This window comes from Lutjanus erythropterus, chromosome 17 (assembly GCF_056507025.1).
Source record: "Lutjanus erythropterus isolate fLutEry1 chromosome 17, fLutEry1.hap2, whole genome shotgun sequence".
In the NCBI taxonomy this organism is placed as follows: Eukaryota; Metazoa; Chordata; class Actinopteri; order Lutjaniformes; family Lutjanidae; genus Lutjanus; species Lutjanus erythropterus.
Genome location: NC_139333.1, coordinates 14,132,325 through 14,160,004, shown reverse-complemented (window position 1 = coordinate 14,160,004; position 27,680 = coordinate 14,132,325). Strand labels below are relative to the sequence as shown.

Below are 27,680 nucleotides of genomic sequence, written 5' to 3'. Positions count from 1 at the left end.
TTTTTTTTTCAAGTCAGTATAAGGAAAATAAATCCTTTTAAAGGTTATTGTGGGCTAACATAATTTCGTTGTCATAGAAGACTATTGGCCTTGTCAGAGGTCTGCTTTCTAAGAGTGCCTTTCTATTTTCTAAAATTTATTCTGATGCTGTTACAGCCATTACATAAGTTCAGGACATTTGTTATTCTTTTTGGAAACTGGGTGGTGTATGGGTGCCAAAAAGGTACAAAGGTGTGTGTGGCTTTGAGTAGCAATAGTCACCACAGATACCATATTATGTGACAAACATGGGATGCATAAAGTTCTGTCTCCTGTTGTAGTGTAAGAAGACAGATGAGGTATTCAAACACCAGAATAAGTTGCAAAAGTCTTAAGGAGCATTAAACAGGGTGACCCTCAAAGGGCAACCTATAAGCTGTCTACAGCTGTCTCTTCTCCCTGGGAACTATACACACAACAGTGCTGTTTACAAACTGCTGGCTCACCAGCAATCATGCAAACCATCAGTCACAAAAATATGGATTTAAAAATGATTTTATTGCTCCTTCAGAGTCTATGATCAGAACTGCATCCATAGCAAAGGTCTATTAGTTATAGAAAAAATGCCATCAATTACCAGTCAGAATCATTCATATTTTTTATTTACCATTATTAAACACCTTTGCTAAATTCTAGATTCTGACCGGTCATTTGCAGCATTCTAAGGTCAGTTATTCCTGAATAGTAGATCGCTGACATGGATGCAGTTCTGGTCATAGACTCTGGAAATAAAATAATTTTTAAATCAATAAAATCATTTTTAAATTCTTATTTTGTCAAATTATTTCATAAATGACCTTTAAAGTAAGCAGCCATGTAATAAGCAGGATAATGTACAGTGAGTGACTCATTATTGCAAAGTAAATTTTGACTGCGTGGTGCAGGACCCAGACCCTTACTTAAAAAAGCCATTAATTACAGCTGATAAAGTCTTAGAAAGGTGCCTTATTAGATGCATTACAGTTAAATTGAATGGATTCTTTATTTTCCATTTAATACTGAAACTGAAGACTTATAAGTCAAATTTTGGTGATTTTTCAGTTGGTCTCTTTGCTGGTCCCAGAACCCTTCTGGTTTTCATTACAGCCATCTGATGAGGAGCAGATTTACCACAGTTTTACCTCCAACTGACAGAAAACAGGCTCAGCTAAAGTGTGCAACCCTTGGCTCTTCATAAATAAGAGTGTACATGAGGAACAATGGCGCTCAAAAGTCCAATAAAATTGTCAGCTTGTGTTAGCGTATGGGAGAAATCAATTACATAACCGCCATACTAGCCGGCACATCAGATTTGAGGATGTCTTTAGAAAAAATGGTGTTCGTAATGCAGTGTTTGTGATTAAAGGCAGGCTTGGGTCGTTGTCCTGAATAAAAACCTGTTTTTCTCTTGACCGAACACCTGACTGGTTAATCAGACTCACCTGGTCCCAGCTGAACTCCTTCTGCTCCTTGTGGTTCAGGTGGAGAAGAAGTGAAAGAGAAAAGGGACAGAGTTGCAAAGAAAGGGAAAGGTCGCCAGGGGGAGAGTGTTTGTGTGTGTGTGTTATGGTGAATCAGTGTCAGGACAGAATGGAGAAGAAGAGGAGGGGGAAGGCAGAGGGAGGAAAAGTTTTGTTAGTGAGTGAGAATTAGTCGGAAAAACACTACATCAAAACAGATTTTGAGGGAATAGTAAGGGAAAGGTGTAGCCAAACATGCCTAATCAGAGACAAAGAAAAAGAAAAGAGCTAATTAATGTGAGACCTTTGGTCATATTGCTTAGAATTAATAGAACAAAAAGGATAGTTAGGATTTTGTTGAAGTAGGCTTGCATAAAGCACTTATTCATAGTTGGTGCATTAACTACAGTAGATGGCTTCCAGTTTGGAAGCTGTTTGGCCAGTTTGGCTGCTGGTGTAGGAAGCTAAGCAATGTACTGCTGTGGACAGTTCAGCAGCAAATCATATTTTAGCCACCTACAAAGAGGCCACCTAAAAAAAATCAGTTTAAGTGTGCACTATATTTAGAATATTTTCACTGCTTTACTTTGCCATCAGACCGCCAGACTCCACAGGTGAAATCAGTAATTTTACCTTACAGAACACGGGAGTTGCTGGTCTACAACTACTTCGATTGGTTAGTTAGTTTGTTTTATTGTGTGATTCTTTGTTTTGAAAAGTCAGTTCAGAGTTACCTAAGTCACACAATAACACAAACAAACCAGCTGATCAAGGAAGTAGTTGTCCAGTAAGTCCCCTGTTCTGCAGGGTAAAATGACTGATTTCTCCAGTGGAGTTTGGTTGCTTTGGAGACAGCGATATTTAACTAATATAAAAGCAGTTTCCCATCAGAAAAGGCTGTGTGATGTCAAGGCAAAGTAGGGAAAATATTCTAAACATAGCATACACTTAAACTGATACTGAGGTTTTTTTTTTTAATTATTCTTTTTTAGATGAGCCTCACTTTTAAGTGTCTGTTTTGCTGCTGACCCTCTCTACAGCAGTACATTGCTTAGCTTCTGTGCCATGTAATCCTCTCTGCTTCTCTAAACTGAGGCCATGCAGACCACCATCTACTGCAGGTAATAACCTGACTGTCAATAAGTACCTCATACAACTCCATTTCAAATAATCCAAACTATCCCTTCAACATAAAACAGTTAATTATATTGTCTAAATACAGAAAATACTGTAATAGTAATGAGTCAGAGCAGCCATAAACATAAAGTAAATGAATCTTCTGATATAATAAATTATGTTAAGATTCGAAATGAAATGTAATATTCTTACTGGCTTGGTGGCAGCAGTGAGCGACTCCATCTCAGCATGTGTCATCCAGATATTACTGGTTGACTGTAATGACAGTAAACAAACACAATATCAGTCTTTTTCCTTGACACGAGTGCACGAGTTTGTTAATGTCTCAGCTGTGTGATCTGTTTGCTGATGTTTACAGTCACATTCATCGTGCTTTTTTACTGAGCCTTACAGAGCGAGTGCTTGCAGGTGCAGATGGACTAGTGAGGGAGACCATTTCCTGGATGGCCAGGCGGAGCTTGAGCCTGTGCAGAGGGTTGCTGATGCCAATCTCCCTCTGGATCTCTGTGTCCGACAGGTTAGCCATGATGGCGCCACTCTTCACGTTGGCACGACACGCTGCCACGTACCATGCTGGCATCCCCACCCACAGCTGGATAAACAGAAAGAAGATGCTGATGGCAATTTGTAATGATGATACTTGACAAACTATCAGGTGAGTGTTTCAGACTGTGTAGTCTGAACTTGACCCTATAACTAAAATTAACTTCAACCCTTTTAGATCTCTCCTTGTGAAGGCACTGTAAATATATTTATAAACTCATTATTGGGACGTTATATCAGAAGATCAATACACTAAACTGTACTGGTCCTCACATTTAGCATGTCGTGACGTACCTCAAGCCATGTAACAACAGTCGGGCCATCCCATGAAGCGAAAGGCAGACCCTGACGACAGGCTTCCTCTAACAGGTCGTGCCTGGCAGGGAGAGCGGAAAATAGATGTTTGACAGAGATTAATTTCTTCATATGTCACCTTACCACTGTCTTCTTTTATAAATAGAAAATCCCACTGAACATGAGATGCTAAATACCCTGACATGTGTGCCAAGCAGCACCACAAGGTCGTGTTGTGTATGTTCTTTAAATGAAGGGCACCAGGCCGAGTCGTGTGCAGGGAATGACCTGGGGTGGAAATATGATTGGCCAACCCAGGTGCTAACCCATTATCCTAACATTTGATTGGCCAGTGAGAGGCAAAAGCATTTTTAAACAATAAAAACTAAACTGAAATAAGCTAACCCACTTTACTGAATCTAAACTCAATTGAAAAGTAATGTAAAACTAATGAAAAGTGTGAAACTAAAGTGTCTCTGGTGTGCCTGTGCATGTACTTAATGTCTCCTTCATAAATTGGAGCTCCTCTTGGGCCACCCCTGTCAAAACCAGGGGAATCAGAGGCCCAGTCTAGACCTGGTTAGTGTCATGCTGTGTTGGTTAGTAACAAACTGCAGCCTCTGGAAAGATGACTGATCTCACTTCTTTTTGCTGCGACGGTCTTTCTCCACTGTTCCGGTCCCGAGTTTAGTCAGGCCTAATGGGTCGGCTGAACCCAGGTCATCAGAGGGCGTGGAGGCTGAAAAGGTCATAAGTTAAAAATAATAATTACCTTATGTTTACCTTACTGCAAACAGATACATCTGTCAGACAACTAAATGGAATTGTGAAGCAGTAGTTTGTCATCCATTCACTGACCCAGCGAGGCAGATTCGCGACCAGGTGCACCGATCCTCCCCTTTTCCTTTTTGCCAAAGAGACGACCAATGGATGACTTAATGCTTTTCTTTTTGCTGGCTTTGTGGAGGGAGTCCTGGCTAGCAGTGGTGACGCCATCAGCAGAGAGACTAGAAGGACAGAGAAAGGAAAAAAACAGAAACAACAGTGAATCAGCCGAGACACAGAGGGCTAGTTTAGACGGTGTTCCGACACAGGAACTTTCTCCAGAGACGAAGTATCTTTGGAGGAGCTCAGTGAGTTTCCACTGCAGGGACCAGGGTCAAGTTAGGTTCCTGGGCCATTATTTTACTCCCACCAAAAAAATCCTCACTCAGGGGTAGCACTTTTCAAAAGTACAGGAAAGTCGTGGGTGGGGCTTACAGTGCCCAACATTTCTAATGGAGTACTGGGTACTTTGGGTGGAACTGCTGCTTTTGTTAGCTAAATAAATTATTTACGGGTAAACTGACGACTACCTGCGAAATTCACGGTGGTCATCCAGGCCTGCCCCCGGGTGAGTGTGTGTCATTCTGTCCAATCGTAGTGCTCGAGGAACAGGTGGAGGGGTGGAGTCAATCAGGGCAAGTGCTCTGCATTCTTCTCCATCTTTGCTATTCTGCAAGTGTGGAAAGATTTGAGTCATTTTAGACAGGGTCTTTCCTAAATTATCCTCATTTGAAATTTATTTGTGGCTCATATCACAGCTTGGACACAGTACCTGTCTGTCAGTCTCCCTGGCAGGGGAATGCGGCAGACGCGGGGTGGAATGTCCAGAACTGGGTGGTGAGGGAGATGCCAACGTGGAGGAGGTGATGGAGGGAGTCATGTATCCCCTCCCGACGCTGTCCCGTCCTCCCAGCGAGGAAGGTGGAAGAGGTGAGGCGTCGAGGGCCACGCTGCTGACCCGGCTCTCAATCTCTTCTGCCCTCATCTCTGTGCTCTCCTTCTCCTCCTGAATCAGCCTGAGAGACGGGCATTACATTTTTATTCAACAATTTTTTTTATTTCTGTTTATGTCAAGAAACTTGGATTAACTTAACAGAAATCAGCTCTGCTTAATTTTACATCTAGATTTACTCATTTTAAATTTACAGACTTAATCTTAGATTATATTAATCTTTGTTGCTGCAGCATGGAAAACCAAAATCATTTTGAGTGTAGGCAAAAAAGTAGTTGATTAAATACACTTATAAGCTCAAATTGGTCTCATAAAAAGCAATAATTGGCATAAAACTCACTTAATCTCCTTGTTGATGGCCTCTAGTTGCTCCTGTAGCATGATGGCCAAAGTCTGTACATCTGTCTGTCCGCTGGGAGAAAGCAGCTCTGACCCGAATAGAGTCTCCCTGTCGTCCTCATCGTCAGAGCAGCCTCCCTCCACACCACCTTCAAACCCCGGACCCAGCATAGTACCGCTGTCCCACTCTCCATACTAGGAAGAGGGGCAAATAGAGGGAAATTATCATCCTGAAAACATACAGCATATCCACATTATCATCGTCATTATCTCAGTGTTAGATTCGTACCTTGTTACTATCGTCTCTCGGCCCCCACCGGCCACGGTGTGCCCGCCTGACCACCACCCCACCAGAGGAGCTGCCGTAGCCGGCCGGGAGCGAGCCTCCACCCTGGGGGTACCGCAGCTCCGAGGCGCTGCCTGGAAGAGATCTTCGAAAAAGGGTGGAGGGAAGTGAGCTCACGCTGCCCGCCCTACGGTGAGATCAAGAATTTATTTGTTATGCCACAGTGCTTAAAAAACAGTGTTATTGTTACAACAGACAGGTTTCTCTGGAAAAAACAAACCACATTAAAAGAGACGTATCTACATGAATTAAGGATGTAAATATTATTTGCATATTTGTAAGCCAGAACAACACCCTCTAGGTACAGTATAAATAATTACTTTTTAAAAATATATTAGTGGAAGTACATTCAACTAAACAAGAGAGTAAACAAAAATTTGTGCTCAGAAGGGCCAGTGTACATATACAGTAGTATCCCTTGGGAGAGTTTTGTTTTTATTGGTTTTAATGTAGACTATTCTGTATAAACATATTCCCTTAAAGGTTCATTGTATCTAACCTGGAATAAGAAGAGCCAGGTCTGCCTCTCAGCTGATCCAGCTCCAGTTGGATTCGCTCCAGCTCAGCAAGGAGCTGCTCCTGAAGCACAGAGGAGAAACAACTATTATTTGCTTTACCTGCTCTATTTGTCAAACATCACATCTCTTGTTTGTTGGGAAATGTGGAATTCTTGAGAACTGGGTAGATATTGATAATAAAGATTTAAAGGGGTAGTTTAGGTTATTTCAAGTAGGGTTGTATGAGAAATCATACATTGTCATGCATGCACTGCTCTGGACAGGGTCAGCATTTTAAACACCTAAAAAAAATATCGCTCTGTCTCCAAACCAACCAAACTCCAGTGGAAAAATCAGTCATTTTACCTCACAGAATATGGAAGTTGCTGGACTACCGCCACCCAGATTTATCAGTTCGTTTGTGTTAGTGTGTGACCTTTAGAGGGTTATTTCTGATTCACCAAAGTCACACAATAACACAAACAAACAAACAGATCGAGGCGGCGATAGACCAGGAACTCCTGTGTTTTGCAAGGTAAAATGACTGTTTTTGTCAAAGGAGTCTTGTTGCTCTGGAGAGAGTGATATAACAGGCTATATAACTTCAGTTTCCTGCTGGGAAAGGCTGTTTGATGGTGAGGGTTAGTAAGTGGCCTTTTTTAGGTGGCTAAACATGTTTTGCTGCTGACCCTGTCCACAGTAGTACAGTGTTTAGTTTCCAGCCACCAACCACTCCTGCTGCTTCTCCAAACTTAGGACATGTCAACCGCCAACTACTGTGGGTAAAACACTGACTATGGATAAATACCTTATGCAACCCATCTTAAAAAACAAAAACAAAACAAAACTATACATTTAAATGTCAACATACTGAGCAAACATTGCAGATGAGAACAAGCAAAAATATATTTTCTTTAGAACAAATGTAAGAAAGCACAGCTGAAATCATTAAAAAAAAATTCCTCAGTCTGTCACAAACACAACATGAGAATAAAATAATAACATAGCTGAAAAGGTGAATACCTTATTAGCTAGAAGATCATCTTGGATTTTCTTCATATTGGATAGTTCCTCTGAAAGAGCGTTCTAGTAGAGCAGAAGAATGAATATACACTTTTTTTGACATATTCTTATTTTTGCATTGTATCACAAAATATCCTGCTAATAAATCCTCTTGTTACCTTCTCCTCTAGCGCTGCCATCCTCTCCTTGAGGTGGAGCTGCAGTCTCTCGTTGGACTCAGACAGAAGCTTGTCCACTGTATCTGAGAGGCGTTTGTTGTGTTCGTCATTCATCTTCTCCCTCTGCCTCGCCTGAAATGAAGCACGGCCATAAGAGAGATCCTCAACATAGGACGAAAGCGGACGACGAACTTTAAGTTTGTCACCGAGTAGAAAAGAATAAATTATGTTACCCTCTGTAGCTCTTGATTCTTCTCCTCGAGTTGAGCTTCCATTTGCCGTAATCGCTCCTCAAAGTTTCCATGGCGCTCCTCTGCCTAAATTACAGGGGAAAAAAAGAATAATTCCAGGTGCTCCTACAAGCTTCACATGCATGTGTAAACTGAAAATAGACCCAAATAAAAGCATATGACAATTATTTGAACAACCAATAGAGGCACAGCACTCAGTGTTAAGGCTAAGGCTGTAAAATAAACCCAACCTTTAAGACTATGTTACATCAAAAAAAAGATTAATATAATGTAAGATTACTTCTAATCAGAGTTTAGCAAAACTAAGTTGAAAATGACTAAATCAAGATTTAAAATTAAGCAGAGCTCTGTTGCACAATAAAAAATTAATCTCAGTTTAGAAAACACAAGTTTAGTGATGTAAACCGAAATTAAAATTCAGTCAATATGGAGACGCTTCCTGACCCAAACTAAACTAAATAAATTAAAAATAATAATGAAATAAAAAAGTATTTTAAAAAGTATATGGTGTACTAAACGGCTAAAAATGTAACTAAACATTTATTGAAAGGTTAGCCTATTTAGCCCACACTGGCTCAGCAGCGAAGCTATAGTTTCTCTTCCTTTGAGAAAAACTTGCCAAATTATCACCTGGAGTGAAAGAAAGAAGAGACACATCACAGCTTCAACTTCATCAGGAAGGTTTTTTAAAAGGTAGAGTTGAAAGATTTGGTGTAGGATTTAACTGAGGTTTAATCTTAATCTTAATAAAAGATTGCTGCAACATTTAAAGTAACAACATGATTTATTAGGTTTTTAAAATGAATCTTTGTTAAATATATCAGAACTGAATCAGCAGTGAATCTGAGTGACAGGATGGCTGGTCAGTCAGGTGCAGTGTGTGATTGGTTCTGACTCAAAGTACCTTGTTGAGAGCAGCAACCCTTTGGGCAAGCTGGGCCTCAATCTCAGGCAGTGTCTCTGCCCTCTGCAGGGTCTGCTGGAGCTTCTGCTTGGCTTCATCCAGACGTTCCTGCAGCTGTCTGTTCTTCTCTTCACTCTGCACACACGGATGAAAAGTATAACATGTAAAGTATAACTGTTAAAGATAATACCACTCGCACACTAGAACCACTTTTAGATTTTTTAAATACCTCGATCAAACATAGCAAGTGCTGACAACTTAATCATGATTGAAGTTGGCGCTGGATCATTTGAGACACTCCTCACCTGTCTGTGCAGTGATTCCTTACTGGCCAGTTCATTTTCCAGCTTGTCTTTGATATCATGGAGAGAAGTCGCCTCCCTCTGGGCGCTGAGGTACCTGCATTCAACATCAAGCAACCATCGAATTATTACAGCCGCAGTTGTCAGACAGCATATCATGAAAGGCCGAATATGATTATGTGCAAGGGCGTAATTTCCATTGGGGATGCAGGAGACCTTCCCCACTCACTTTACAAAATCTTAATTTTGCCCCACTCATTTTACAGTTTCGGTTTTATTCATTCTCCAAAATACCACTACACTGTCATCTTACTGTCAAACCACCCAAATCCAGATGGGAGAAGCTTTGTGTTGATCAAAGTGTTAAAATGGCTGAGCTGCCTTCAGTTATTACTGTGTGTTACAGCATGTAAGCTCTGCAGTATTATTTGAAGGCAAATTAAAATTATTAAATATTTTAGTGTCAAATATTTTTTTCTAAAGTACACTGCATATGTGAGCTCCTGTGTTTTTCCTCTCAAATGTACCGTAACGTCGTGCATTGTGATTAGCTCCTCGTGGTCGGAAGTCAGAAGTCAGACAAGATGCAGTCTGAAAGGACGCAGTGCATTTTGGGGCAGTTAAGTATGTCCAGAAAGCTGTTGGCACGTAGTCAGAAATTCTTGTAATCTAGTATACACCTGGGTATGCCTTGCGTTCACAAAATCCACACATTATGCAGTTGGAATACATCACATACTTGACATTTTTGTTAGTGTGAATAGTACATTAGGATGCGTTTCCAAACACAGCCTCTGTGGAGGCTGGCAGGGCTCTATGCAGCTTGTGAGGAAGCCTGCAGACGCTTCTCAGGGCTGAAAATTTCCTCAACTCCTCTGCATTTTCAGGTACAAAAAATGAACGTTTAGCTGATTTTATTTACAAATTATCTTTCTGAAAAGACACTAGAATGGCTCATCAATCAAAGAAAATGCAGTAAAAGCTGCTCTCTTTTTTTTAGTGAAGATAGAAATAAAGCATTATTTATTGATTTTGATTGTTGCCATGTTGGAAATAGTTTGAATTTCAAATGTTTTTGTACATTTTTAAACAATTTACAGTATATAAATTCTGCATTCGGGGTCTCTCTCACATTATAAAATGACAAAAGGTGTTGCACAGGATCATGTGAGTTGCTATTTTCACTTTTTAACAACCACCATAGCCGATGAAACTGACATGACTGATGATCAGAAAACATGCTCATAGATTCATTCACGTTACTCCTTTATACACTCGATGATGTATAGTGTATCCTGTTTTTCCAGGAAGTTATGGCAACTAGCAACTAGCTAGCAACAGGTATTACCTTGAACAAATTATGGATTTCTCTGCTTATAAACATTGTTGGAAACATTTACGAGAATGTAACTACACAACTTAGCAAAATATATAACATGCCTATAACATTTTATTGCAGACATGTTACATATTATAGCTTTAAAGGACAAGGGCTATTTGGTCATTATAATTTGCATCACTTAATAAAACATAAAGCTGTGACAGACTCAAATTATTCATTTTTGATCTCAACTCAATTAAGAATTTAAAGTACATTGAACCTTAAAAACTAAAGCTAATTGATTCTACTGTGCATTTGATTAGAGGAGTCAAGCATCCAGCTTTCAAACAAACTGCGAGCCAGGAAGTCATCTTTTTGCTGCATTCTTAATAAGAATGTAATGCAAATGTTATTATGTAAAACAACCTTAAGCTGCACAAAGAGATGTCAGGACACCTTTGCAACACATTGCCAGCCAACAGTGAAACATATGGTCCTTCTGCTATGTTCATTACAACTGATGTATGAAATTTGGGCTAAAAAAAAAAAAACCTGCATTACCTGCGTTCTAGTGTTGTAATCCTTTCCTCCATGTCCTCCCTTTGACAAAGGGCCTAGAGGAGGAAAAACATATCATGAAACAAGGCGATACACAGTTCAGACTTTTATGATATACATAGCAGTTTTTATAACATATTTATTGTATGATAGCTAATTGCCAGCTAACAGATGCCTAACAGGAGGAGAAAAATGTATCTATTTTACTCTATTTACAATTTCTTCTTCGTTTATTTTACACTTGCATACACCACTAAGCAAAAATCCACCTCTTATCTATCTAATTTATCTTTCTTTCCATCTCATTACCCCCCAAAATAATGCATATTATTTTAGTACTTCTACAACATATGCCCATTGTGGTCAAATATACACTCCGAGCCCCGGGAATCGAGGGAGCTCAGGGTCTTGGCCAGGAAGAGACAGATTGGCCCTACAGACCTCTTTCACTTCCCTTTGGAGCTTCTGATTGGCCTCCTCTGACTTCGTCACCTCCCTCCTGGCGGCCGCAAGCTGTTCCTCTATTTCCCCAACCTGACGTGACACGACGAAGGGACACAAGATGACACAGATTGAACCTACGTGAGTCAGTGTTAACTGCCACAGTGCCAAGTGTAAATAGACATGACAGTGATTCATTACAAATGTCTGTCTGGTCAATGTACGACTCTGAAAAAGCATCACTGACATAAGTGTAGCATGACGAGAGAGTCACTTTTCTCTTCAGTCCTTTAATCCTCTGACTGGACAGTCAAGGTGTTATAGAGCAAAACATTTTGTCAGTTAGAAAATCACCAAAATACTTTTGACACAAGACTCAGTTTGACACATGGATACAGTACGTCTATGATTACACTGAAATGTCGTCTTATTGTGCACTATACAGTGTAATTATGGCTTTTCCAAAGCAGCTGCAGTAGTCCAACTGGCCACAAGAGGGAAGATGGAGACCAGCAGACCTACTGTACATAGATCCCCTATTTCTTGGGATGTTCTGTTGGAATAGCTTGGCTCTACTTCATGGAGTACACTAAAGGATTTTACTATAATAGTCAGTGTACATTTAAGTGAACCAAATCAGAAAACAAAATAGAAACACAAATGCACCTATACAGTACAAATACACACAGACGTGTATTTCTATATTTGTGAGAACCCTTATTGACTACATCCAGGGATGTCTGGGGTCCTCTACTGTAACTGTTATCTCTTCAACCCAACTTCAGCTAAGCAATTTAATTTTTTTACTCCCTGATATTGGAATCGGCATTGGCCCCATAAATGTCATACTGATTAGCCTCTAATTTTCTTACTCTGCCCTGTGAATGTGTACATTTTTTTATGTCTGCATCTGCCAGTGTGCTTTCATGATAAGAAAAGGACACGTTAACTCCACTACAGGAGAGACGTTCTCTGCAAATATGTGGAAAAAAATCTGTGTGTATGTCTGTATCTTCACTGACAATCAGCCAAAAGCCCAATATCCCTCATGATATAACTAACCCTAACTACATTAACTGGCTTTGATTCTCAGGTGTTCCCAGGCCAGGGTGGAGATATAATCCCTTTTACTAGTGTTTTTGGTAATTACAAACACCTACAAATAAAACACACAGAGCACAAACAGAAGACAAAAAACACAAATAGAACAACCTGAATTAAGAAAAGGGCTCAAATACACTATACAACTAAAAACAAAAAAATATTGGACAACAATACCAATGACGTGGCAGCATTATCATGCATCCCCACTGACAGTATATAAGCTACAGCCACCAGCCGGTCAGCTTAGCTTACCATGAAGACTGGAAATGGGGAAACAACAAGTCTGGCTCTGCACAAAATTCAATGTGCACAAATTACACACTGATTTTACAGAGTAAAAGTAAGTATATTTCGCAAAACTATTTCTTGAACAATCAGCCCTGAATTTACCCCAAAGCTTAATCAACTCAATCTGCGTTCTTCTCCGGATTTTTAAAGATCAAACCCTAACCCTTACGTACTGATGCCATCACCTCACCTAAAGTTTGGGGGCTTATATGTAGCAACGTCACCATGCAGAGACCTACGTCACGTCACATAGGAAAACTAAAACATATACTTCGACCAAAATGGTCAGATTTGTTCAGAATTGAATACACATGATATAAAACCTCAAAACCTAAAAAAAATGATGAAGCTGACCCTTAACCTATTAGTTATTTTAACCTTAAACCGCTATTTGACAATGGCAGATCTAGAGTTCTTCGCTTTTTTAAATATATACTGTACACATATATGTATATGTATATGTATATGTATATGTATATGTATATGTAAATATATATATACATACCATTTGAAACCAAACAAATTTGACTCAAACTTTCAAAAACTGCACAGTGATGAGTGATTAAACTATCATAGAAAGGCTGTGAGGATGTCCATACTTTGCATATGTTTCAAACCTCAAATGGTGCTCACCATGACAGATAAATGAAAACACACACTCACCTGCCGGCACATGAGGGCCAGCCTCTCCCTCAGCTGGGAGAGTTCAGCTCTCTGCCGCTCTATCTCTCCTTCTCGCTGTCTTTCCAGCTCGCTATCCTCCAGACCAGTGGAGGGACCGTTGGGTAGTCGCTGGAATGATGACAATGTAGAAAAACATGAGAGCGATGAAGAAAAATACTCAGTTAGAATCAGCTGAGGTTGTAGTGAAGCAAATGACATGTGGATGAGGTAAAATTTAGAGTTAAAATCACTGACACACCATGGTACCCATGTATCTACTTTTCTACTGACTTTCTGGTCGCTAACACATACACAAAAACAACTGGAACCAACATGCATAAAACCCTCCCTTACATCTTTCCCGCCGTCCACCCCTTGTTGACGTCTTTTAATTTGGTCTCTTAAAGAGATTACCTGCAAAGAGACAAAATAGGCAAACAGAGGATACAAATGAAGGTCCGTTCTTCACACCAAACATCCTTGAGACACAGAAAATCATTCAGGTTGGATTTTACCTCTTGAGAAGAAGCTGCAAGTTGATCTTCTAACATGGACACCCTCTCGAGGGCCACACGGAGCCTCTCTCGAACCTGTGGGGTAGTTGTGATATGAGCGGACTGACCGTCATGGCTTTAACAAATTACATTTCAAACTGCATTTATTTGGCTAGAATGGATTTGCCCTTCTTACTCTCCTGAGGTAACTACATCTCCTTGACCTTCCTCATAATCTTTTTTGAAAGAGCAATAAAAAGTTGAAGGCATTAGAGCCAACAGTTCAGAGGAGGCCAAAACACTCACATCACTACAGAATTTCATGAAAAAAAAGAGTATAAGGTATTTTTGTGCACTGTATTGCCATTCAATTGATCCCAAACCAGCATTGTGGGTGTTATCATCAACAACTCCACCGAAAAACTTCTAGGAATGTTCTAAAGTGCCAACTTAAAGTGAGTGAAGAGAGTAGGGTGGAAAACGATTTGAGTAACTTACTCCTACTTGCAGCAATGTGCAGCAGGAAGCTTTTAGAATAGCACATGATCGTATGCATGCTCATAGCCAGTAGAGCAAATGAGATGCAATGATTTGTCTTTCATTTGCTCCTTGCTATTTTTTAAGTATTGTTATTGTGAGTGGTTGTGTATTAAATACATAAATGCATACATATCACGTCACCATTGTTGTACAGTCAGAGCAAGTGCTAAAACATCAATGTCTATGTCCTTACTGCAGCCATCTAGGCTGAGCTAATAGAGAGGTGCAGGAATGACGTAGTTTTGTAGGTCAACCTGGAAGGAAACCCGAGAGTATCACTCAGGTTTCCTCAACAAAAGCCAAAACAATGGTTTATGATATTCAGGGCTCAACAATAGGGATTGCCTGCTTGACTGGGGCAAATAAAATTGCATGTTGGACGAGAAAAATTGGCAACTCACTTGTTGTAAGTGTTAAAAAAGAACTGGACTACTAAACTAGTAGTCCACCATTAAAGTAATTTTTATGCAAAAAATACTGTTTTCAGCTTCTCAAATATGGACACTTCCGTATTTTTTAATTATTATCATATCAAACTGCATGTCTTTGGGTTTTAGACTGACCAAACAAGACATTTGAAAACACTGGACTTTGAAAAACTGGAATAAACATTTTTCACTGTTTTCTAACATTTTACAGACATTACAGCCAAGAGTAGATTAAACATGACAGTTAACTAACAACCGAGCACAGTTAACACAAACTGTATCACTTCTTAAACTAATATGGCTTGAAGTCCAAATGTCAGTCGCCTTTTGGCTCTGTTTTGCTCTCCACCGCCCCCTGAGGGAATACCTGGCTCTTCAGCTGCTAAATACTCCACTATGTTCACTACTATTTTTTGTCTGTCTGGCACTTGGTGCTAGGTTAGCTGGGTAATGTCAGGTGCTATGTTTGCCTGCCTCGACCAAAAATGGCATTGTTAGGTACAACAGATACGTAACGCAAAATCCAGCTCAGGAAGAACAATTGCACTCTTCATTTGTATAGTTTATATCAATATGGCTCCTGTGAACGAGGTCTAGAAGCTGAAGGACACTAATAAAGCTCAGTGGAGTTGAGGAGAGCTGCAGTATTAGCTCTCTGTGGGTTTATTACTACATGTGACCCCTTTCACGTACTTGCAGTCGTATGTGTTAATACAAAAATATTGATCAGAACCACTTAAAGTCTGTCTTGATCTGGTTTATAATGCAACAGTTTGGCTCACCTTCTCATCCAGGGCCTTGTGGTGCTCAAACAGGGACTTTAGGGCCTTGAGGACTTCCACCTCACTGGAGACCCCCGCTGGGGACTGGGCTTGTCTTTTCACCACCGTCATCCTCAGACTACGCTCATGGCGAGACACCAGACACTCCAGGTGTTCCAGCAACAACTGCAGGAGTGAGTGGGTTAGGGGAAGTAAATGTGGAAGTGACAAGGCAAAGAAGTGAACAGAGAGAGGCAAGAAAGGGAGACAGAGGAGGCTCAGAGAAGATGCAGGGGAGTGAAGGGTTTTAAGAGTGACAATGAGATGAAATTAGGTGGTGAGAAGAGTGCCGGGGTAGCATAAAGGGACAAGGAGTGAGTGGGAGAGATAAGGAAAGCAGATATGGACATAAAAAGGAGTCACGAAGAGAAAAGAGAATGTGCAGGAGAAAGAGGAAGAGAAGGAGAAAAAATGAAACAGTGTCACACCCACACAGCCACAATGGGTGAGGAAGATAACACAGAGGCTGTTACAGTGCTAATAAGCAAAATGGCCGCTAAACATCTTACACGTGTGTTGTTTCTCTCCGCCTTGAGCTCAGCAATCTCCTCCTCCCTCTCCAGAAGCTGCTCCCGGCAAACGTTCAGCTCTTTAGTCAACACTGCAAACTCCTGTGGAACACACAAGCTGCGTTCAGGGGCACAGAAAACAAACTGTTTAAATGTATGGTTTTAATAGTTTAAGTGGTCTCTGCTCACCCAGCTTGAGCTACAGTGGGAGTTTAAAGGAACAAATAATAATTCAGGCCAGACGGAGCCAAATCGGGTGACTCTGCTCTCAGCACACGCACACATGTAACGCTATAAATATACATAACCAAAGCCCTGCAGAAGCACGCTTCGTGCAACACCTGAGACCAGGCATCTAGGAAGCTGTTCATGATGTAAACCTACATAATTATCATGTAAATCACTGACACAGTTTCCAGCAACACCACTCTCGCTCACTCATCCTCCTCTGTGAACTTGCATTCATGGATGGATTACATCACAGTGTTACACAATGGCTCTGCGCCGGAATGCACAAGAGAGACCCCAAAAAACACAGCATCGATATGTCATTTACAACACCGCCGGGATAACATTTGCAACTCCTGCATAACGCTAAAACAGAGTGCAAACAGGAGAGTGTGTCTTACATTTTCTCGAAAAAAAAGAAGCAGCACAGAACACGGTCAGTGATTTCTTTATGTCTGTGTAAAACAGCATCGAAGGCTTCAGCTTGGAGGCAGTTGCTGTTTATGAGAACGACGCTGTATGTAGATGTTTACAGTCTGCTTTATGATTCAAAAACAGTTAGAAAGTAGACACATGAAATTGGTCTGTGTTTGCATGCAGGAGGGAGTAGAGAGATGTATGCAGATGGTGACACAGTGGGTCCATTGGCTCTTGGCCTTATGGGATTCTTTCTTGTTTGGATAGGGGTCAGCTTCTCAGTTGGCTTCCCTTGTGGCCTTATAGTTTCTTTTCTATTTCATCTCACTCTATCCTTATAGGCACTGACCTCCGCTTATTTAGATTAGTTTGCAGTCCTCCTTTATGTATACACTGAGTTATATAAATATGAATTATACATTTGATGCATTTGCCCTGAACACAGTTAGCTGAAAATTGATTAATATATTACATATTGTGTACACAATAATATAAATAATATAAACTCCTATAAATAACGTAGCCCTTAGCCCAACTAACATTGTAGAGTTTATAATGTTCAATTGTTTGTTGAAGTATCATGAAAGATGTATTTAGGGATGTAATTAATGTCTAGTTTCATTTCTGATTGACCTGTTAATTACCCTTGACTAGATGATGAACTATGCAGTCTAATGTCATAATTTTGTTTCAGTTTTTTAAAAGGTAATTCATATTTTGGGGCCTAAATTCAAAATTGTTGGTGTCCTGAAGATTATTTCAGTCGGCAGCTGTGAAACGGACTACAATGGCTGCAGCATAATCTTAGGGGGCAAATTCTCCCGCTAAAGTACGCCCACTAAAAGTCCTTATTTTTGCCACTGACAGTTCAGTCTGTTATCATAACTATCTGACTACATTCTGCAAATAATCCATATAGAAACTGACCTTTTCGTTAAAGATTGTGTAAAGCAACAATAAATGTATGGTCTGAGTTTGTCACACCACAGAAACATGTGTTTTAATCACCCAGTCAAATTTGTAATGTGGACAAATACTAACCATACCAAATTAGGTCTCAAAATCAAGAAAAAACATGGGCGTTTGAGCAACCAGAGCCCGAGCTCAGTGACAGGATGGTTTGTTGGAACTGAAGTGAGCTGAGAGACTGAGAAAGTTGCTAAGGTAGAATGGAGGGGAGACCATGACTCTGGCACATCACAGAGCCACATTTCACTTCCGCCAACAAAATCCTGAACACAGAAACAACAGTTTACTGGTCCAACTCCACAATTCATTACTACACAGTTATTCTTTTCACATTTTCAGCAACTGTTCTAACATGTACAATGTTCTTGTTTAGAAGAAAAACTCCCTCTTTCCTTTACATGGACTTTAAAGAGTAACCAGAAAACAGCAGTTATCACTCTCACCAGACTCATTTAAATACGTGAATTTTGTATTTTAAAAAGTGTTTAACAACATCATTGTTTTTGTCAAAGGAGTCCGGTGAGAGAGAGAGAGAGAGAGAACGGCTGTTTCTGTTTCAACATTTAAGATCTTTCTCTTTACCAAAGGTCTATCTTTGTAGGTATCATTTGCATAATGTAGTCAGCCACTTAGAATAACAATCTGAACCTGTAAGTGGCAAAATCAAGCACTTTTAGTGGACATACTTTGATACGCACATTTGCCCCAGGGAACCTTTTAAAGCTTTTGAATGACATTATTACTTGATAAAGGATTTTAACAATAACCAGTTATCAAAATAGCATTTTAGTAATAGGTGATAACTTCATGAGAAATGGGTAATCAATATACTAAATTGTATGTTATTAGAGGATATAGGTTTTAATGATATTTCATTAACTTCTTGAATTTGAGTGATGTTCATGTTTGCTGTTCAAGTTTGAAACATTCTTGTCGCTTTTCTGTCTCCATCCACATTTTAACGTCTAAATTAGACCTAAAAACTTGTTAAAAATACTTCTCTGACTCTCATTCAAAACACTTGAAGTAATGACAATGAATATATCTCTTGATACTGGATCAATACAGGATAAGTCGAGTCAGAGCCGGTATTTATCACAAAGCACAACATGTGCAGAAGGAATCTGATCGCACACATTTTACACCTCTTAGAGGCTGTAGAAAATATAAAGGGACTTCACATATGGTGCTGAAAGGACAGTATACATATACATCCTGCAAACACAGTATACACATTTATAGCTGGCAGTTTGTCCCAGTGAAAAAAAAGAAAGCTGTTCTAAATGTAGCATAAAATCTTCAAATTGCAGTTATCATTAATGAGCGATTTCACCCACTAAACTGAAGAGAATTACTAGAAAATCAAGTATTCATTTAAGTTAAACTGAAGCCATAAACAAATATTAGCTTCCAGCATCATTAATCATCCACTAACAACATGGTCAACAAACATAATAAAACCTGATTATAAAATAAGAGGAAAATTGCGGATGCAACTTAGACTAAACAGCCAGAAGATGATAGGAATATAAACCCTCTCTGCATTAGTTAGAACAACATTAGTGAGGAAAACTCTGACGGTGCAGACGGGGAAGTATTTTGCATCCACTTTCGAGCAGGGTCCTCTCTGCGTGAACTGTCACTGCAAAGGCTTACTGTCTCATGAGCTCGCCTCACAATGACACACACTCAGAAAAACACACTCATACATAACTAGACTCTGATAGCACAGAGGATAAACTGTGTTATCTCACAAGAAGGAACTTAGAGGGATAGCTGGGATTTTTTGAAGTGGGGTAAGAGGTATTCGTCAATAGTCAGTGTATAAGCTACAGTAGATGGCGGTCGACGCGTCCCCAGTGCGGAGAAGCAGAGAGGAATACCAGTGTGGAAGCTAAGCAAAATGTGTTTTAGCCACCTGGGAAAGATTCAGCTAAAAGAATCAATGTCATAAACTACATTTAGAATATTTTACACTCGCCCCAGGAAGTTCAACCAATCATCATTGCTTCCTGCGAGAATCATAACAGTCCCCTTTTTTATTTTGTAACAGTCACTGAATATAGCATCATTGTTATTGATATGTATTAATGCTCTGTGCAGTTTTATGTGTTATAGTTCTGTGGTGTTGTTTTGACTGAGTTTGAGATCCAGAAAGATTTTGCTTCTTTATGTAATACCCCCAGGTGCACTTCTTTGTTTACGAATTAAGCATATTTTATTAGAACTTTTTAATCCTGAGCCTTTTTGGTAAAGTTACCTACAACTCTCAGCGGAGAGTGTGGTTTTATTCAGGGAACAATTACCTCTGATTTTGTTATGAATTATACAAAAAGTATCTCTCTGTTTTTTTTTGTTTTTAATTTTCACTTGCTCCACCTAAAAACATCATAGCATACATCATAATTTTTTAGAAAAGCTGCTGTGAAATCAGGTATTTTAAGTTTTAATGATCCCAAAGAGGGCCTGTGAAATCTTGGACAGACTGATTTTTACTGCTTTACCTTGCTGAAAGACAGTCTTTTTTGGCAGGAAACTACCATTATATGTGTCAGATTTTGCTCCCTCCAATGGAACTACACTCTACCACTGCCTCAATCTGTATTATTTCGCTCAAAAAGTTAGTGGTAAACCAACAACGTCTGTGTTTAAAATTACTGATTTTACCATTGAAGTCTGGTTGCTTTGGAGAGAGCAATACTTTGACTTTGACTATTGGTGGTCTCCTGTTGGAAAAGGCAGTCTGGCAGTAAGGTAGAGTGGTGAAATCATTCTAACACTTGAACTAATATTTATTTTCTTTAGGTGGATAAAATATGTTTTACTGATGACCCTGTCCACAGCAGTACATTGCTTAGCTTCTGTGCTGGTACTCCTTTCTGCTTCTCCAAACTGGGAGAATATTCGAACAATCCCTTTAAGTTAATTTTTACTTTGCCATATCAGCCAAAACACACACTTTCATTTTCAAACTACACTCATTCCTCCACACACATTGCAGACACACACATACACACATTTGTACCTGTGGCAGAGCAATAGATAGCTGTCTCTGAAGTGACTCCTTCTCGTGTCCGAGCTCGCGGAGGCGGAGCTGAGCCGTGCCCAGGCTCTCCTGTGTCTCCCTCAGGTTCTCCAGCAGCCTCTCCCTCTCCGTCAGCATGTTGACCATTAACGACTCCAGGTTCCCTGTGCTGCCTCCTTCGTCTCCTCCGCCCCTGGGCTCCCTCCCGCTGAAGCCTCCGCCTCCCATCGCACCTCCGGGGCCTCCGACTCCTGCCCCGGCGGGCGAGGAGGGGCCCCCGCCAGTCCCACTTCGCCCATCCTCAGAAATGGTGGGCATCACCTCGCACATCATCATGAGACCGTGGCGTGTGTGTGTCAAGTTAATAAAGAAAACTAAATAGCAGATTGTGCGTGCAAAATGTCTGTCTTCGTGCCTCTGTGTTTTTTATGACATGTACTAAAAGTTTGATGTACAAAATATAAATCTTTACATCTTCAGTTTTCCAAAAATATCATTCCTTTGGTCTGCATATCTTTCTCTGTTTATTGCCTTTATGTTTTTTTTCTTTTTCCTCCAGCACTCACTTCTGTTTGTCTTTGCTCACTTGTCTTCCTTCACAAAGTCTCAACCTGCATGGTAAGTGATCAGAATGCTTATGTGTTCCTGTGTTATGCAAGAGGAAGAGACCTATCTACCAGGAAGCCGCTCTGCGGGTGGCTCGGATTGGCGGAGGGTGAGGAAGGGAAGGGGTTATGGGGAAGGGAGGGATAAAGGAGGACCGATGCTCCTAAATTGTGTCCAAGAGGCAGAGCTCCTCACAGCACCGGGGGTAAGAGCTGAAAAAGAGAGCAGGGATTGCATTAGATCCTCCTCGATAAACTTCACTGTGCAAACAACAAAAGAGAAAGGACACTGCACAAGTGAGCTGATAGTTTGAGACAACAATACAAACTAATGTGAGTTTATACAAATCTGACAGAAATGTCTGATGGTTTGGAATTAGCATTTTTTTTTACAAAATTGAGAATACATTCATTTGGTACATCATAATGTGATGACAACGCCAATTAAATGATCAATTCTGGTTCCACTGTGAGCCCTCAGAATCTCAGATTACTGTGAACGACATTAAAGATGTATCTGAATAGCATACAGACTTTGTCATGCTACTTAAGTAACAAGTAAACAAGTTGGTAGATGTTTTGGCAGGTGGCAGTAAAGTTTCTGCCCAGCTTCAGTTTGCCCACGAAGAAGAAGAAGCTGTGTTCAGCATTTCTTGTAAGGGCACAACGGCCGTCTTTAATTTGAGACAGCACTACCCTGTTGAAATTAGCACACTACCCAAGTGAGCACATAGTGTGCCACATGACAGTGTACTAACAGAACTATCTCATTTGAGACACAGCTTATGTCTTACTTGTTTAATTTAACATTTTTCAGTGTAAAACTACCAGTTGCGGTTTAACAGGAAGCCATGTGCCAGACCATTTCTTGGTCAGTGTTTAAGTCAAGTAAAATGTAAAAGTGCTATTCTTAATGGTTTCAGAAAAAAAAAAAACAAGTTGAATTTGTTCTTATTTTCAGTTTTTCTAGAAAAACAAAACGAAAAACTATGTACTAGTTTGAGCCAAGAGTATAGACTAATGTGAATTCAGAATCAGTATTTTTGACAAAATAAAGGACATGTTGAATTAGTACATAATAATGTGATGACAATGCCAATAAAATAATCAATTCTGGATCTCTGTGTATATATCCACTGTGAACTCAGATTACTATGAATGAAATGAAAGATGTATTTGAGTATTATATATACGCTGCGTCATGCAACTTCAGAAATGTCTTGAGAAGATAAGAATGAACCAGTGATCGTTCAAACACTACAAAAATCTGTGTGACCTTGTATGTGTTAAAAAATGTTTGACATTTAGGAAAATACATTTATTTTCTTTCGTGTGAGGAGTCTGTCAATCGATTAAATATAAAGCTACAATCAGCAGCCAGTTAGCTTAGCTTAGCACAAAGACTGGAAATGAGGGAGAACAGCTAGCCTGGCTCCGTCCAAAGGTAACAAAATTTCAGCACCATAATTATAGCGTGGTTGTTTGCTTTAATAAATAAATAAATAGAGAAATAAATAAATATAAGTAAGTGTAAAACTACAAGTTGTGGTTGGCTATGGAGACTATGTGCCAGACTATTTCTTGGCAAGAAGCAGTGACTTCCTGAAAGCTCTGCTAAACAGATTACTTTTACAGATTAAAGGAGAAATATATCACTCTAGTGTTCAAAAACATTAAAGTGGTTTCTCCAGTTTAATTAGGGAGTTGGAGCCATAGCCAGTATATTACAGTACATAGGTAAAAGCCTTATTTACAATCTATGGTTGAAACCAGTTGTTTCCTCTTGCCACCTCCTCACAAAACTTGAAGCTCAGGCAGGTTGCCTGCAGGCAACAGGGACGCAAGACGATCACAATATTATACTTTGACAGGCAATGACAAGTCACACACTGTAAGCTGGTCAGCAAAAAACTAAAGCCCCCTTCTCTGAAAATACACACTCTGGAGTTGGAGTTCAGTGACTTACTGCCATCCAGACACCATTAACATGTTGCACAATTTAACCCTTTGTGCATTATAGAAATATCTGACGTGATTCAGTATTAATTTCAACTCCATGTTAAGCGAACAATCCTGAATAAGAAAGTGCAGCCAAAACAAAAATAGACGTTCCAGACCGTAACAGAAATTTGACAGGAGAACATGCTGTTATCGCTGATGATCATGGTTATTTTATGATATAGTACAGTAAATATATTACATATTTCTCCTTTAACTACTCCAATCACTATGCAAATATGAATGTAGTCCAGCTATCAGATGTCTGTTCCAAAATAGTTAAAGAACAAGTTTAACTACATGTAGTTCAGAACCAAAACTGGTTGATTAAATTATGTAGCTGCAGCCAGTTAGCTTAGCTTAGCACAAAGACTGGAAACAGATCAAATAAATTAGATATAAAGTGTTCATTTCTGAGATTGAGAGGCACTGGTGTTTTGTTTCCTTCAGACAGAGCCAGTTTAGCTGTTTCCATTTTTTTGTTAAACTAAGCTAATCTTCTGCTGTCTGTAGCCTTACAGTCGTCTATATTTGATGGACACACTGTATGTCAGAGTGGTACCAATCTTCTCATCTTACTTATTACAAGAAAGTGAATGTGTGTATTTGCAAAAAATGTTGCTTTATGGTATCAGTTACTATGATCTTGATGAGAGTGTGACTTAAACACTGATCAGAGGGTTAAAATGTTAATGTTAATGATTTGAGAAGGATAAGCTGAATTTGTTCTTATTCTCATTTTTCCAAAGAAAAAAAAAAAGTATTTGATTGTGATTCAAATATGTGCTCTCACTCCAGAAAGCTTCCTTTAATCAGTTTTGTTGTAAATCATCTGCATATCTTAAATGGCTGTTTTAACTGGATAAGGTCTCTGGCTCACGCAGCAAACTGTGGGCCAAAATTGTATGGATTCAAGCAATCAGCATTATTATAGCGCTTCGTGTCCCTCTCTTCTTTCCTCCCATATTCTTCACTGTCTAGTCTATAACACTCAGGGGGCTTGCACTGGCCTTTATACTTTTAAGTGGTTTGGACTGATTTAGTGCCCCATGCAGGCTTCTTTACGTCAGTGAAACTGGGCAGCGCAGTAAAGAATTTCTTTGTCCAACCAAAATCATCCATTTTGTGAATCAAACATATTTTGCGCACAGGCCTGAGGACCAGTGAAAACAAATCTTGCCAGTTTTCTCATTATTATTATATGGACGTCCAGAACCAGAGATGGGGACTGCTAGCTGGTAATTGGAGGCCTGATGCAGATACTGAATTAGCTTCTCATGCTGGTGAGCTGGCTGGAGTACTTGGCAACCTCGCCGTATGTCCCACTAAAAAACAACTTACTTCCTTCCCCGGTCCACTGACAGATAATCACTGAGGCAAAACTGAACTGGCATTGACTGTGTTTCCTTAAAATACAGTTTACGAGTTCAGAATGTGATCAGATTTAAGAAATGTTTCAAACTTCTCGCCCTACTGACGGCTGCATGTACTGTAATAAAGCGTAAAACCATTTTAACGGCATATTGTATATGTTAACAAACCTGAAAAGGAGAGGCCGTTGGATTATTAAATGTCAGAGATGTAATTTTAACCCAGATGTGGCGTGAAATTAACAATGCTTCAGAGCAGCAGAACACCTTCAGGTGTGAAAAGCTCACATGGAAGACACCTGATTGAATTAAATCATGCTAAAGGATGGCATAGCACTGAGGAAACTGTTGTTTTTTTTTTCTTTTATTGTTGTTGTTACTGCTCTGATTCAGGGGGTGAATTAACAACCATGTCTCCTAAAAATCACGTTTATATATTATTAAATTATTGCCATAATTATATTGCGGTGACAGTGTAATTCCTGCCTGCCTGGAGACAACGCTTCTTTGATTGGGGTGGATGACGGCTCCACAAAGTCCAGGACTTTAACGCCAGGGTTCACACCAAGACTCCTGCAACACGTGTTTTGGTTAAGGTAAGGAAATATTGTGATTTTGGGGAAGTTTATCCAATAAAAGCACTTGGGGTTAAGATTAGGCAAATATCATCATTTCTGCTGAATATCAATAAATAAATCTCATGTCCCAATTCACTGCTGACTTTTGAATAATGCTGCAGTCACTACAGCTGGATAGCGAGTATATTGAAAGACTGCCTGTTTTGGCGGAAAACAAATGGAAGACGTTGTCAGTGAACGTTTTTTCTGGTGCGTTCTTTACCGACATTTTTGCGACTTGTCTTGTACAATAATTAACACTTCCTCAACATGTTAACATATTTCAGTCAGCATTACACTTCCCTAAAAATGCGTTTAATGCGAAATATAACATGAAGCCATTCTGTTTTGGGGGTTTTTAGATTGTCCACAGTCATGATGGTGATCTATTGCTTTTTAGAAGGGAAAAAATAAATTTGTGGGTCAGATTGTCAAAAGTATTGATACTTTTTCAATACCATGTGCTCAAAATGATACAATATCTGTTAATTATAGTATCGAAAGTACTGAATGTATAAAAGAAAAAGATCAAAGTGCTCATTTAAGACCTCAGTTCAGTTCAGTCTTTATTGTCCTGCTTGAAATTTGGCTTGCAGCAAAACTATACAGTGTTCAGTGACTTTTTCCAGTCCTACCAGCACTGTGTGTGTTGATAACAGAAAGTATATTTGTTCTGTTTTCTGTGACTTTTCTTTTTCTTTTTGCCATGGTATCAAAAGAGGTGTCAAGTATCATTTTTGATTTTTTTCCAAGTTTAAATTTCTGTTATTGTGACAACTCTAGTGGAAGAAGGAATCTGGTGCTGGAACCACTGCCCTGAATGGATGAATCAGGTCTGAATGTGTCACTTAACTGTCTCTTTTAAAATACTCTGTTGATTAAACTATGCCAAGTACCTTGAATGTTTGCTCAGATGATTTCCCGAGGGTTCCTACAGACCAAAGACTACAACAGCTTCTGATTGTTATTTTGTGATCCAAAGTACTCGAATTATTCCCCCGAAATGGACTGGAATGAGTACAAAACCTTGAAACACCTGAAATAGTAAGTAAAGGGTGGCCTGTAAGAAAAACCTTCAATCACTCAGCTTGAGATAATCTTGGAATTACTCATTGTCATTACCAGCAGCTCTTCATTAGCTCAGCAGGGGCAGCAGAAAAAAAAACAGGGTAATGTAATTACTGCTGACTATTGTATATATTGTAAAAATCCCTGCACCGCTCACAGTGATTGTTCACTGTACTCCGACTGTGTCCTATGATGAGCGTGTGCTGGAAAAACAAAGGATTCATTGCTGGAGTGATCCTGGTTCAGTGCAGGCGAAACATAACTGTGCGGCCTGCAGTTTTGACTGAAGCGTCAGCTGTGAGGTCACTGGGCTTCAGGACCTGTGCGTGTTTATGAGTGTGTGTGGAACAGAGAGAGAGACAACCAGAAAACAGGAGAGCACTGCATATCTGATGCATTAAAATCACACCACTCAGATTACTGAAATTAAGTCATTAATACTTGTATTTTGATGAGTTTTTTTTTTTTTCAAAATCCGTAATGTTACTCTTACTTAAGAGTGCATTACACTATGTAATCTACTTCCTAATCATAATTCATTGTTGAATTAATATCCAAACCTTTTAATTTGCATTTTTGTAGCCAATACGGCTATCTAATCACAACTGGGCCACTGAAAATATTGTCATATGGAAGAACAAACAAACAAACCAAAGTACTGCAGCAGGCACAGGTGTGGAGAGGTGACCATGACCACTAAACTGAACAGAGTAAGAATTAGGAATAAAGACTGGATTATACTCCCAAACAGGCTCCACACAAGCACAGTAGATCTGCATCTTAATTGACTGCAAGTCTGTGCGGTCGCAACAAATTGGGGGTATGCAGATGTCTGCATGATGCCTACATGTACGTTCTGTGATGACAAAATGTGTGTCACATGGACCCTGTAGGGCACCCTTGTGCACTTGTGGATGTGGAAAGTATAATACAGGCTTAATTTAGACTGAAGATTTGGAAAAACAGAAACCACTTTCAATTAAATGCCTGTTATTGATGTATTGAACATCAACAAAAGTAAATAATACTCTGAGTAGTTGTTTTAAAGAGTGCTTTGTACTTTTTCTTAATTATTTTTAACATCAGTCCCAGCAAACAATTTTGCATTTAAAATAACATCTAATAGCCATCTATATGTAGGTCTGACGTCCAGGCTATAACATGGAT

General features: G+C 39.6%; 1 protein-coding gene across 4 annotated transcripts in view; it reads right to left on the bottom strand.

Moving 5' to 3' along the window:
- The window catches only part of LOC146311916 (liprin-alpha-3-like), a 36,971-nt gene that overhangs the window by 5,941 nt on the left and 3,350 nt on the right, over window positions 1-27,680 (bottom strand). The window contains exons 2-25 of one of the 4 annotated variants that reach the window (XM_084740603.1): window positions 20,856-21,673; window positions 16,217-16,318; window positions 15,669-15,833; window positions 13,940-14,014; window positions 13,779-13,838; window positions 13,425-13,553; window positions 11,370-11,462; window positions 10,932-10,984; window positions 9,053-9,146; window positions 8,748-8,882; window positions 7,826-7,909; window positions 7,593-7,724; window positions 7,435-7,497; window positions 6,414-6,493; window positions 5,858-6,041; window positions 5,570-5,763; window positions 5,050-5,293; window positions 4,808-4,947; window positions 4,311-4,459; window positions 4,095-4,191; window positions 3,453-3,534; window positions 3,007-3,207; window positions 2,808-2,870; window positions 1,461-1,487 (exon numbers count right to left, since the gene is read on the bottom strand). In XM_084740603.1, the coding sequence (XP_084596729.1) occupies window positions 1,461-1,487; window positions 2,808-2,870; window positions 3,007-3,207; window positions 3,453-3,534; window positions 4,095-4,191; window positions 4,311-4,459; window positions 4,808-4,947; window positions 5,050-5,293; window positions 5,570-5,763; window positions 5,858-6,041; window positions 6,414-6,493; window positions 7,435-7,497; window positions 7,593-7,724; window positions 7,826-7,909; window positions 8,748-8,882; window positions 9,053-9,146; window positions 10,932-10,984; window positions 11,370-11,462; window positions 13,425-13,553; window positions 13,779-13,838; window positions 13,940-14,014; window positions 15,669-15,833; window positions 16,217-16,318; window positions 20,856-21,191 (2,982 nt within the window). In that variant the 5' untranslated portion in view covers window positions 21,192-21,673. Of the gene's footprint in view, window positions 1-1,460; window positions 1,488-1,533; window positions 1,738-2,807; window positions 2,871-3,006; window positions 3,208-3,452; window positions 3,535-4,094; window positions 4,192-4,310; window positions 4,460-4,807; window positions 4,948-5,049; window positions 5,294-5,569; window positions 5,764-5,857; window positions 6,042-6,413; window positions 6,494-7,434; window positions 7,498-7,592; window positions 7,725-7,825; window positions 7,910-8,747; window positions 8,883-9,052; window positions 9,147-10,931; window positions 10,985-11,369; window positions 11,463-13,424; window positions 13,554-13,778; window positions 13,839-13,939; window positions 14,015-15,668; window positions 15,834-16,216; window positions 16,319-20,855; window positions 21,674-27,680 lie in introns of those variants that run through there. The other 3 variants (XM_084740604.1, XM_084740606.1, XM_084740605.1) reach the window with 3 other exon arrangements.